This window comes from Tenebrio molitor, chromosome 2, assembly GCF_963966145.1.
Source record: "Tenebrio molitor chromosome 2, icTenMoli1.1, whole genome shotgun sequence".
NCBI lineage: Eukaryota > Metazoa > Arthropoda > Insecta > Coleoptera > Tenebrionidae > Tenebrio > Tenebrio molitor.
The window spans coordinates 12671594-12685832 of record NC_091047.1 but is presented as its reverse complement, the minus strand read 5'-3'; the positions used below and the strand labels follow the sequence as shown (position 1 = coordinate 12685832).

Sequence of the window (14239 nt, the reverse complement as noted above, 5' to 3'; positions counted from 1 at the left end):
GCAGTTGACTGTTAGGTCATATTTACAAAACACACAACTTGCTGTTATTTTGCCTAATATGAGCAGATGTACTCGTGAAAAATTCACAACTTTTCCCACTTGATGCAAACAATTCTTCTTATGCAATTACGTAAGTGTGGCTAATAAAGTAAAGGAGGATTGACTCTTTAGATCAACATAACCAATAAAAATGACAATTTATTGTAACTCGTCACATGGCAGGTATGAGACGCGTAGTTGAGAGTGGTAAATTATTGCGCACGGCTATTTCTACACGTGTAATTGTAATTGTCATGTAAGCCACGAAAAAAATGCTTCTTTCATAGAGAAATATTTTCATGTATTTCAGTTTTTATAATAATTATGAATGATAATAATGAGCTGATTCTTGATTTTACTCAAAAAATAAAACACTGAGGCCCGGTTTATTCACCTTCAAGTAAATTTATCTGGCCAGTAGTTGCTATGATTTAGAATCTGCTATTGGTAGATCCATGGTAATTACTAATTAGTAATTACCGTTCAAATAAAGTTACTTGTAGGTGAATAAACCGGGCCTTAATGATTTAATTTAAGTTATTGATATTATTTGCAATTTTCGAACATATGGAAGGAACATTCTTCTTGTTGAATAAGCAATCGACAACCTAATTCAGTATTGAACACTAAACGGCATCTACTGAAATAAAACTTTTATTGAAACGTAAAACTCTTCAACAAGCTGGGTTTTATTAAGTTAATTTTTTTCTAAACATTTATCGACGAGCCATATGTTAGTCCTTCAACCCAACGCCCATGAGCACAATCTTGCTAAATAAATAATGTGGATGTAGCTCTCTCCAACGAATTCTCCGCTGTTAGAACATAATTTAGAGAGTGACGTTTAATGTGTTTTCTAATCATGAACATTCTTAAAACCAGCACACAACAGAGATAATCCTATCTTTTTTATTCAGTTCATTTGTGGGTTGTATTAAAGGTATCCTAAGCACGATAATTAAAGTAGGTAATGTAATTCATCTAGGATAATTTCATTCCAAAAGGTTATATCAACCTGAATTGTGGCTGTACATATATTTCATTTTCCACTCAAGCGAATGTGGCATTAATTGCTTTTACTCTGGCGACGCCAAAAAAACACACAAAGGAATTTATAGTAATTGCTTGCGTGCTGTCAATGTCACACGCATTTTTTGTACTGTACACAATACTTCTTTTCTTAATCTAACGCAAACTAAGTTGTCAATTAATGTAATTTATTTTGGTTGTGGTTTTTCCACCAATTAAGTAAAAATTAAAAAGAGAACTTGGATATTAAAACACATTTGTTAGTATTAGTCGATTTATTGTAACACACAATAATTAGGTACAATAACATGAAGAAAATTGTACGACTACATAGTTTTGTCGATATTCATCATTCGAACTGGAACCTTCTAAATAGTTACAGTTGTAAATAGTTGACAAATTATAGGATATGTACAAAATATTTACAATTTATACAGGACACTGACAGAGAATCAACTATCTAACGACAGCGTTATATTAATAGCAACAATTAAAATAATTGTCATAAAAAGCGCTGTAGAAACTCCACTGCTGCTCGCATGCAACATCGCTGCAGGATTTTCTTCTGAAAGCAAAAAATAATATAATCCTTTTAGGGTTGATCACTCATTACGAAATTAAATTTTCGTTTGAGAAGCTTAATTATTAAACCACGGCATATTCTAGATAATCTAGCTTGTCGGTATTATGAACTTGATTTTCTATGTAGGGTGAAGGTAGACAAGGCTAGTCCATTATTTGTTCTATATAAGAGTTTTTTCACTCTTAGCAAGAGAACGGCCAGATTATCTAATAAGGAAAACGAGTGGAATAGTGGAATAGAATAGTTCAAATCCTAATAAAATTTATGAGTCTGAAAGTGCAAATTATTTAAGGATTGTGAATTATTTAAATTGGTTTAATACAATAATAAAAATTCACCTCTTAAATGTGCTGTGGTTTATACAGCAAACTATTAAAAATATTGTTTAACAGGTAACGTAACACAATATCTGTCCTAATGACTTGTATTGTGATATTCCTTCAAGTCATAAATTACATTTAAGTAAAAAGCTTAACTAGGGATTTATCCTCATACTCTTTCATAACGGTCATAAATTATTTTTAATTCTGACTTTTACTCCAAAAGAGGTGTTTACAGAGGGAGTAAACGTACACACACATTTTAAAGTTAATATTTTTCGTATTCTCATCGTGTTTGATGGTTTTGTTTCAAGAAATTCATTCAATTCATTTTTATTCTACATACGGAAAATCTATTATCAAGAAACTTATCATAGACCAAATCTTTATTTTCTAGCCTTCTAGCTATGGCATATTTGGCACCTAGTACTGTTCACAACGTTCTCTGCCAAATTTAAAACGAGTGAACTAGTTGATGTAAAAATGGCAATTCGCCCAATAGATACTCGTACTTCACTAGTAACAAATCCTTCTTATAGAGGTAAAATTTATCGCTTAATTCTTAAATACAAAAGGCAACGCTAATCAAACTTCACATATTACTTTTAATAAATTACCATCGTTGATAAAGATAGACTTACTGATTGCTTTCTTACATCAGTGACGTCGCCCCAACGATATGCAAATTTTTTAGCTTATAATCGCCCACTTTGAGGAATTTTTAGTTGACAAGTTTGATTTCAACCAATTAAAATCATTGGAAAGGGCTCCCGTGACACATGACTTATATAATATACAGACTGTCCTTGAAGGTACGTCATTTAGGGATGTGGTAGAGTGCTGGAAACATTTTTTTTTTTTTAAATCCTGACCCTCTATTTAGGAAATATACGCAATTTTAAAATATTAAAAACGCAACGCTGAGAAATACGTAATATCATTGTATTAATGAATACCTAGGCAACCATTTTGATGAGGTTGAGAGGTAACACAACAATGAAACACTTCAAAAAAAATATTTTATTAAAATAAATATTGATATTGAATTTTTTTTTAATATTTTTCAGTACTCCATAACACTTCTAGATGACGCGCCTTCAAGGAAAGACCGTACTTTTGGGACAGCCTGTATTTTCTACAAAATAACTTTGACGTAATAGAAATGATTAAATTTGATAAAGTCGGTCACATTATTAAGAATTTCTTCCCTTTAATCTTTAAGATTAAAAACTTTTATAAAACAGAAATTGAAAACTTACCAAAACAAAACGGCAACACATTTACAAGCTACAAATTTAAAGATAAACTAAGGGAATTTCAAAATTGCGAGTTGTTTTCAGATTTCACAAAATTATTGTGTTGTAACAGCAGAAAGTACAATAATGTCTAGAGAGTTAATTTAATTTTAAAAACCAATTTGAAAAAGACGGTAGGTACTATACTGTACTGTGGTATAAGTATTTGTCTTCTCTCATGGGTTGTGACCTTGAAAATATCTGTGCGAAGGCGGAACGATAAACCAATGAAAAATCTATAAATGGAAACTGAAAACGTCGCTACTTTACATGCAAATAGAGGAGATAGAGACGACACTAACATAACGAATGATGATGTTTTCCAGTGAGTTTGTAGCACCTACTTGAGACCGATAATCGTCGTTTGCGCAGATATGACTCATAGTCATAAACCCATGAGAAAATCAAACACCTATACTGCTCTATTTGGGTTACGCTCATTATAGCGTACTACAACATAATGTACGGGGTCATTATAAATGATTGTCTCATCGCAGTACGCGTTGGTGACGTAGTTGAATTTGCCGCAAGCATTATAACATGAGTGAGACTAGCATCGCCGACAGGTACCGCTGCTGGCGATAGTGTAAATTTGTCTACTAGTTTGTCTAACGTTGCGAAGCTAGCGGCAAATCCCAAATTTGTGTGGGTTTTCAACGCCAACTGCGATGGGACAATCATTTATAATGACCCTGTATGTTTCTATTGAAGTCATGTCTAAGATTGATCTTTTATAATTTTTCTCTTCTTGCAGTCACAGGCAGGTGGTCGGAATTATTCACTAATGGGAAAAATTTCAATCACACCTTTATTTTGTAAAATAGTTTATACCGGGTGTAGAATTGGTTTACGAGACATAGGATTTTACATGTAAAAATAAAGAGTTCCAATTATTGGCTCCCCTAATAATTTTATGCCAAAATAGTTCAAATAAAAGTTAGAGAGAATTAAAAATAGTGTCTAATTCCACTCTTTGTTTTTTTCTAACATCTTGTGGTACTGAAAGAAAAGCAAGAAAGGAGTTAACACAAAAATACAAAAAAGTAGCACTAGCCATGAAATTTGACTTTTAAAATACTATGTATTAGTCGGATGGTTTCTCTATTATTTAATTGTCTTTTAATTTGCCCTTCAAATGAAGTCGTACAGGACTACAGGATGAATGAAAAGGTAACTTCCATTAAATGCTCAAACTTCTCTCCAGTTCTTCGAATTGTTTCTATGGCAGGAATTGATCGGTCTGGGAAACCTGAAGCAAATGTTGCTTAGAAGTTGCTTAAAAAAGATCCTCCATTATAACATTTAAAGAAAGAAATACAATTTCATGCTTAGTAGTACTTTTTACTGTTTTTGTGTCAACTCCTTTCTTGCCTTTCTTTCAGTACCAGAAGATGTTAGAAAAAAAGTAAGACCGAAATTAGACAGTAATTTTAATTCTCTCCAACTTTCATTTTAACTATTTTGCCGTAAAATTAATAGGGGAGCCAATAATTGAAACTCTTTATTTTTACATGTAAAATCCTGTCTCGTAAACCAATTCTACACCCGGTATATTGAGGGAGAGAAATGCATGATTTTTCCTAAGGTGCAGTTTGTAGCCAGAGGGCGAAGCCCAAGGGCTACAAAGCACCGAAGGAAACATGAACATTCTCTCCAGAAGTATATATACTATTTTTTTCACGGTAGGGAGTAGAAACAGCACAAAAATCTCAAATTTTAAGAATAAAAAAATGATGACAAATGAGTTGTCATCTTTCGATGAATTTAATGGAATTAGTAGTTGCCTTGACAACACAATTAGATTTTTGTCACAACTGTCAAAAAAAATGAAAACTCCCATTAGATTTTTGTCACAACTGTCAAAAAAATGAAAACTCCCTAGGGAGCAAATATTTGGGAAAATGCTCTACTTCTGTCACGACGTTGACATCCGAGAAGTTGATTTCTACTCCCGATCGTGAAAAAAAAATCTTTTCATCTCAACTTTAAATATTATTTTTAATTAATAATATTTTTTCATCTGCAATAATTTATAGTTTTAATGTCAACATAGATTTTTAAATTTTTTCAGTAGGTATCATATCCGTCAAATACATTCAAATTGTAACTTAACTGATCTGAATTCCCCCACTTTGGCCAATTATGTGTAAACATATCCTTTTTGATCATTTTTAAATTTCACAGAATTTTTAAGGGTACTTCTTACGATATTTTTTAAATAATTTACGTAAGTACATACTAAATATGTAATACATATATCACATCAGTTTAAAATAGTTCTACGTCACTCTAGAAACAATAGTAACATTAATGATAGAGCAATTTTCAGAGGAGGAAGAAACAATAGGGGTAGTATCAAGCTAATGTGCACATTCTGCGGTTCATAATCGTTTTATTAGTGCAACTGAGTCACCCTTCATCAATAAAACTTTAAACTGTACAACACACTAGGTGTGCCTGACGCCTTTAATACATAAAGCATCATGTTTGCGCTAGCATCGCACCATAAACTCATTAAGTTTGGTGTTTTAAAAGTTACCACCAGAACAACCTACCTTCGGTGGCGTTAAGCACATGTACATTAATGTACGCAGGTATTGCGTTCGCAGGATCGCATGTGTAGTTGCCGCTGTGCGTGGTATCTGCATCCCGCAGCTGCAGGACGCTCGTCGTCCTGTCGATAGTGACGGAGACGCCGGAGTCGTGATTGATCATCTTCTGGTCATGATACCAGAACACGTATACGGGTGGTTCCGTCGAGTGGAGAATCGTGCAGACGAGGCGAAGCGAAGATCCAGCCCGAACGTGCAGATCTGGAGCTCCTATGATTTCCGCTGAGGCTTCTGTAACACACGATATTTCAACCGATATCGCTGAGGCGAGTAAATAAATATTGGATGAAAACGGGGGAGGTCGGGGGTTGTATCGGCGCCATTACCTGTGGCGCGATGCAATGTGGAAAAACACAAATATTTGATGACGACAAACACGTCGAAGGGAAACAGCACAAGGAGACCGGCTCCGATTATTCTGGTTATGTAGTGACAGGATTTTAAATTTGTTAATGGGAAAATTGACGTGCCCGTAAGCTCCAAGGGTTAACCGTAATGAAGTTTTTTTGGCAAAACCGTAATTACCAAGCGCGGTTGTGTGTCGTAAAATTTTAAATTCAGCGTTTCACTCTTTACTCACGGGTTTTAATGAAATAAACAACGCCAGAATGAACGCAAGGGTCATCACACCATAAATTGATTCAATAAAAAATGTCATTAACATCAAAATGACCTGGTATTAGTCTCAAACGCTCCCGCTACATACACAGAAAAAGCATATTGATTTTTCAATTTTATTTAATAGAAATCTGATGTCAAAAAGTAACAATAAAACATAACATTCTACTTACAATATCATAAATTGAATACCTAATACCAATCGGTTAACTCATGAAAAATTAATATCATTTGTCAATATATTTCATTGCAGATATATTTTCCAAAAAGCATTTAGGAAATCACAATAACTTAGGAGGTAATTGCAAAAACCGGTGTTATTCGCTTTACGTCTATTAATTCAATCAAATTAAAATTTTACTTAAAAAATTATGTGACTATAAAATGTTATTGTTATTCATTAGCCCCTCTTATACATTTGCACAGGTAGAAACAACAAGTTTTAAAAACTATCTACGTTTTGAATTTTAATTTGCATCCATATCAAAAACTACGAAAACAACGGCTGTATTCTATTGGATGTTAATTAAAATTTCCCGTCAAAGTTGGAATTGAAGAGTCGATTATGAGCGCACCACGCATTACATTACATTACAACTGTGATAAAGCTGTTTAAATCTAACGTCACTTTTTGCGTTGTTTGTGTTTTTAATCTGCAAGGTGATGACAGACTGACGAGTGGTGCGTTCACAATCGACTCTTCAACGCCAAATTTGACGGGAAATTTTAATAATGAACACCCGATAGTTTTTATAGTGGTTTTCGCGTCTAATAATTTCGCCTGACTTACAGATTCATCTGTTTCGTAATGTTCAGACATGCACTATGAAGAAATTTGTAATGCGAATTAAAAGTAATTTCTAATAATTTTTAATTCCGAAAACAAAAAATTGTAATCGTGCTTGGTAGTGTTATATTATAAATTATAAAAAAAGATTTTCAAGTAAACTAAGCAAAAATGAATAGGGAATTTTTCCATTTTTGAATTTTTTATATTTACAGTTTAAAATTTGTAATGAAATGTGTTGAAATATCTGTATGTATATGCACATTAAATGTAACGTTTCAAGTACTGTCACATTTCAAATTTATCTAGTGTTTAGGAATACGTGGGAGGATTGGGGCAATTATTTTGCTTTCCAAGAAAAATTGTGGAATTCCCTATTCATTTTTGCCTAGTTTATAATAGATAACTCATAACTGAAGGAAACTATAACTGAAGGATACTAATGTTTATTATTATGCTGCAAACTGCAAAAAAATCTCCAGATAAACTTTTCAGAGGGATCCAGTTTTTAGCAGGGTGTCACGCCCCCTCACAACTCAATACATGCGTCACAAAATTTCACGAAATAAACTTTTAATTGATCAACCACCTACCTTATTTTTCAGAGTTAGCACTCTCATCACATAAAAAAAAAACCTTAATTAAATTACATTATGAACGATACACTGTAGTTCAATTTAAAAATTAACCTGTTTAAAGCTCCAGAGAATTAAAAAAAATCTATTAACCCTCTTCAGAAACGGGTCTAATTGTCTAAAAACTAATAGACCAAAAAAAATCTATTTTATTGATTGATTGATATTGATAAGAGGTTTCTTGTGTCAATTTTTTTTATTTCCATGTTAGAAAAATTATCTTTTTTGTTTCGTCAAAACGTTCTCTTCAAATACCTAATTTGAACGTCGCGTCGAAGCGAACTTTAGTAAAGTAAAGAAATAAAGAAATCAAAATAGAAGAACCGATGTAACCCATTTAGCGGAATTGAAGTGTTATAGAGTGCAAGTGAAAAGTTAAGAATTAATGAATAAAAAATCTTCGTAGAGCATAATTTTTTTGGTTCACCTAGAAGCGACTCAAGGAGGTAACTCAAAATTATGGTAACAATATTATATTTTTGTAAAGTTCTTTAATATCCATCCAACAATAAAGGCATTTTTTAAATCTGGCAATATTGAAAAAATTGGGCGATAACCGTAAGTTGAGCTTTGGAAGGATGATGACGACAACGCAGTGTATTCAGCCATCTTTCTAAAAGTTTTAGTTCAGGTTATCAAAATTCCATATAAAGCGGGTAAAAATGTTCTCAAAAAATTTGTATTTAACGGTTTTAGCCAGGATTTTTGTTTTCTAACCACTCTGAGGTATACTCAATAATCGCATAAAAAAGGAAACTGAATATTAATTATATAATTAAAATTGTTGTTACATTTTCGTTTAAAAATTAATTAGACACTTTTCCAATTAAGTTGAACTTGCTATAAAATAAAATACATGTGTGAAAAGACTTCACGTCACTGCAACAAGTCCCTATCAATATGCAAGTAAAATACTAAGCGAATCTGCACCTTCACATTAAATGGTTAAGAACTCATCCAGAGACTTCAAACTTAGCAGAGGATTCTGTGAATACGTCATTTGATTAAATCCGTATCCCACCTCCACCCGGCGGCACGGCAATTTTGCCGGAGTACACACACTATTACGGATAATACTATCAAGTAATAGTGCAGTGCTTATCAACATAATTACCGGCGTCTCGCCTCCACATTTTGACTTTTTTGTGTTTTATGTTCTGTGTCAATGTTAAGGAATTTCCTCACGATGTGACATGAGTACATATAATAATATACCTTTTTGAATTTCAACCACCAATGTGTTCTCTAAGTCCAAAATTTTTAAATTTTTAAAAAGAGATTGCGGTACTATTCCTGTTGCTGAAATTATAAATGGTAAAATCGAAATTTTTTCTAAACACCAAAGATTTCTCATAACAACGGAGAGTTCTAAATATTTATTAATTTTTGTATTATATGTCTGTGTTATATTGTGTGAATTTGGAACAGCTATATCTAAAAGATATGCTTGCTTTTGTTGTTTATTTAAAATAATAATGTCTGGTCTGTTATGCTGAATGTGAATGTCAGTTAAAACTGTCCGATCAAAATATATTTCTTATATTATTAGGTAGTACTTTAGTTAATACCCACTAAATGGACACTCGGTTAATTATGATTTTGTTCAGTTACAACGAGAGATCAAAATGAGTGAAGTAATGTCAACGCTGATCTTTTGTATTTAAATAGTTAAATATAATTTATAATGTTAAATATTAGTGTCTAAAATAATGCCAGACCAGTATGAAGTGATTGGTGACGGCACAATAATAGTAGATTATATCATTAAGAGTAGAAGTGAGTCTTTTTGTGCTAAGCCCGGAGATTGAAGCACAAAAAGACCTTCTACTCTGAATGAAATATACTACTTTGACATCGGTCATTCATGCACATTGGCGACTCGTGCTACACCACAGTGGCACCGGTTAAATATTGGGTAATAATTTCGTTATTTCGCTTTTGAGAAGCTTTTTTTTAATGAGATTAATTTCATTATTAAATATTTCGTGTAATTATTGATAAATAATAAATCGTGAGAAATGCTTCAAATTACGTTACATTTGAATCGGTCCAGTGTTTCAAGTCCGATTACAAAAAAAGCCGCTTCAACCGTTTCTGTAGAGATACACAAAGGCGCGATTTCGACCGCTTAAAGAAAAACTTTTTTTTTCATTTTGACAATTTCGAGGATTAAAATTTTTCGAATATTCTTGTGTCTCGACTCCGGAGACAATAAATAATCAACTCTTCCCCTCCTACAATTATCATTTTAATTATTTCCTTAATATTTAATTACTTATCTAGTTATTTAGAATACAATTTACAAGAATCGTTACTAATTTCACCATTTTGGTATTATTTGTTTTTATTTTTCTTAATATTTTGTAATGATGGTTGCAACATTTCAGTAGTCACTCTCAATATACAGGATTATTCACGTAAGATGACGAGCCTGAACAGGTAAAAATGCAACCCAAAATACGATTTATAAAGCTATCTCGATATCTATTACATTATCATAATGCACATAAACATAGATAGCTTTTAACGTCAGCCTTATTAATGTCAAATTCTGACAGAAAAATATCTCTCTCAACAAAGCATTATTTAATAACAACAAAAATCACAAAAGTAATGGGTAGGTACAGTGTGGAATAAAATGATTTACATCTCGTTACCTTTGGAATTTTTGCACATGTAAATTTTCCTGTACCGCTCTACTTTTTTTTTGAAGTGCCGAACTATTAGTTCTGTCAATAAATGTCATCCATCGAATTGACAATTGTTACAATTTGGTGGCCACTTTCAACACTAGCTGTGACTCTACTTTGCATTCATATCATCCATTCGCAATAAATCACATTTGGAATTTTGGAATATTTTGAGGTTAGGCTTTCTTTCTTTTGTAGAGCGGCATTTCGTATTTTTACAAGGGTAATGCAAAGGTAACTATAGGCTCTGCCATTTCTATTGAAACACCACCTGTTGGATTTTTCCTAAAATTTAGCAATGTGTAACAGGTTCGGTTGGTTGTAAAACGGCTTTTAGTGAGAAATTTGAAATTTTGACATTTTCTAGTTCCTAAAACGTCAACGCAAATCGCCGTCAAAATAAGTATTTTAAATTGATAAATCAATGATCTAACTATACATTTAGCAATTATTTATCTCGTCGACGCATCGTGCAATCTTAATATATATAATAATTTAATATAAATGTCAATAGAAATCTAAAAATTTTACGCCTGCGAGTCCTACCACTACAAATGTGAGTGAGTGGTTTTTAGCGTGGTTATCTGTCGTGGTTAGTGTTCCTGCTGGAAGGTGGAAGGTAAAACCCAAGGGAAACTCAAAGAATTTTAATCAATGAACAAGGAAATTACAAAATCAAAGGATTGGCGCCAGTTTTGGAATCTTGAAGGATTTCGCCTCTCAGGTGTGATTGGATAATTCTGTAGACAGTAATATCAGATACCTATCTGGAAAAAGAAATTGACTGACCACATTGGCTGACTTAAATGCAGTTTATCATATAATTTAATAAGAGTTCTCTTCATGTCAGCACCCATAAGGACTCGTTTTTTTTCTATTTTGCTCTATTTTCGCGAAAAAACAATAAATTCTTGATAATTATTGGGTTATAATTGAATGAAAGACGCGTTGAGTCAAATATGACATGACATTCAACAAAAATCAAGATTGGCAAAAATAGTCAAAAAATTACTAAACATATTTGCAGCGTTGCCAAACTGTCAATCAACAGGTGGTGTTTCAATAGAAATGGCAAAGCCTATAGATGTAAATCATTTTATTCCATACTGTATAAGGCATTCACGATCTTTTTGAGACCGAGTTGGCTATGACCATCTAGTGATTTTATTGGCAGTACCTCGGTGATAACTACATTCCCTAAAGGAAATTGACACTTTTTGTGTTAGGTTAGGTTGTTTTCAGTTTAGGGTTATATTTTCTGAATAAGTACATTGTTGCCGGATCTCTTAAATCTGGTCTGTCCTTTTTAAATTAAATTAAATCGTTTAATAGAAATTGTTTATCGTAATAAAATTATTTTGGCAATCTTGACTGTTCCTTTGACGGAAATTTAAATTATTTTTGCACACTTAATAAATCATTTAGTTTCTTACGAATATTAAAATAAAAAATCTGGCAATGCGGTGGCAAGAAAATGTCGAACAGACACTGACAGGAAAAAAAAATACATCCGTTGCATCACTGAGTCAGTTAGTACAACATGAAAAGAAAAAATCATAGCCAACTTGGTCCCAAAAAGATTGTGAATGCCTAATAGATAGGATCATGTCGGTTCTGCCATCGTTCGAAAACATTTTCAAATACTAAATATGAACGAAAAATGCCATGACAGATATACCTTTCAAACTAATGGAATACCTTCTTAGATTCTTGATTTAATTTTTAAATACCAAAACATAATGTATGCTTTGTAAAATGTAGTTTGTTTAGCATTTTTACCTGGTCAGGCTCGTCATCTTACGTGAATAACCCTGTATATCTTCATTTGTATTATACTAATTTTCAAAATTCTGCCTTTTACCTTTAGTAGTGTCTTTAATGATTCTTATTTATTTTTGTTGCCTTTTTCTTAATATCTTACCTATTCTATCGTATGATTTACTAAACTTTATATTTTTACATACCATTCCATTTTATTTGTTATGGTGCAATGCGTTCCTCAAACCAATATTATAATCCTTGGAACACCTTTCTACAACCAAACAGAAATTACTTTATTCTAAGTATGTATCTCAAGTACTTTTTTTTTCGATATACACAATATATCAATACAATAAATTTTCTATTTATTTTACTAACATATTTGACTCATTTTACAAACTGAAAAGTGAAAACCTTTTATGTATTACTGTTTAAATACAAGTACACATTTTTTATAGCATTACTTCATACCTCTACAAATGTATGTACATAAAGGTAGCTGAAGAACGATAATGTAATGCAATTTTTTAATAAACGTGATCACATTTTAAATTGGTAACCACTACTTGGAATGCGTCTCTCCAATAATAATCGCTATTATCTTTGCTTATTGTTTACATCTTTACACAAAGACGACCAAATCGATACAAAAACATTAATAAAAATGTTACTACATTTTTAAGGAATTATTTGAATTGAGTATTTGTTCATAATTAATATTTGAACAAAAATTATTGTCAACAATCATTTTTTATTTTACCAAGGTATAATAAAATAATGCATTTACACAGAACTATGATATCAAGCAGATTAATGTCCTGTTGCACCCAAATAATTCGACTGTCATAGCTTTCCGCAATGATAACAAATCTGTGTGACCTGTTCTTGTAGCAGAGTCCTCGGAAATTGATATTATTCAAGTAACCACTAACTAAATCAATTAAAATGCAACTCGGTTATAACCGTCTAAACCAATAGTCGTCTGCGTATTCAGAATAATTGCATTCCATCATTTAATTGCGTTGTTAGAGTCCTACAATATTAATAACTCTAAGAAAATTGAGTTTGAAAACGAATGCATTCCAAAATGGTGTAATAAAACTCGTCTTCTTTGTGTTGATCGATGTTTTTTTCCTGCAATATTTCCTATTCAAACTTTGCAACATCTTAACAGTCCTATCCGCCTATAATGCAGGATATATTTCAAAGTGTTCGGTTCAGGTCACAGCCGGTAAGTTACGATTTTATATTGACTATTTACATAAAATAACATTGGAGCTTTTCGCAAAAAATAACAGTCCTCTTCAAGAAAAAAATAAAAGAACAAATCTCCGGCTAAAAAATATATGTATGTAAACGAGACAGTGTATTTTAGAAAAACAAGAACATAGTATCTAGATCTGCAAAAAGTAGGCAAAGAGAGACACTACATAATGCATGTATCATTAGTCATTACTGAAACAGATATTTTTGTTTGTGAATAAATACGCGATGCAGGAATAGCATGTCGCATATACATATTTCTGAAAGAATTAATAAAAAAAATTAAACAAACAATTTTATGCCAACATTAAAAGTAAATAACTAAATCGCTATTCAGTAGAAACAAATGGGTTTAGCATTGCATTTGAATTGAAAATTAATTTGTCACACCCTGTTAAATAATAACGAACGTCAAATGGCTTTATTGAAAGGGACGTTTATAATTAATTGAGGCTTTTCAATATTTTATCGAAATAGTTCAATACAAAAACTAATTTGTGACTTCTTGTATATGAAATTCTGAAACACCTACATTCTTCGTTGGCATTTTTTGTAGGGCTCGTAACCACTTTTATTTTTAGACAGCCGTTAGAATGTACCATTGTAA

General features: G+C 32.1%; 1 protein-coding gene across 1 annotated transcript in view; it reads right to left on the bottom strand.

Annotated features, from left to right (window-relative positions):
- Positions 1–1330: 1330 nt before the first annotated feature.
- LOC138123409 (lachesin-like) overlaps positions 1331–14239 on the bottom strand; it is a 64999-nt gene continuing 52090 nt past the window's right edge. The window contains exons 5-6 of the mRNA XM_069038134.1: positions 5822–6109; positions 1331–1633 (exon numbers count right to left, since the gene is read on the bottom strand). Coding sequence (XP_068894235.1) covers positions 1521–1633; positions 5822–6109 — 401 coding nt within the window. The 3' untranslated portion in view covers positions 1331–1520. The remainder of the gene's footprint in view (positions 1634–5821; positions 6110–14239) is intronic.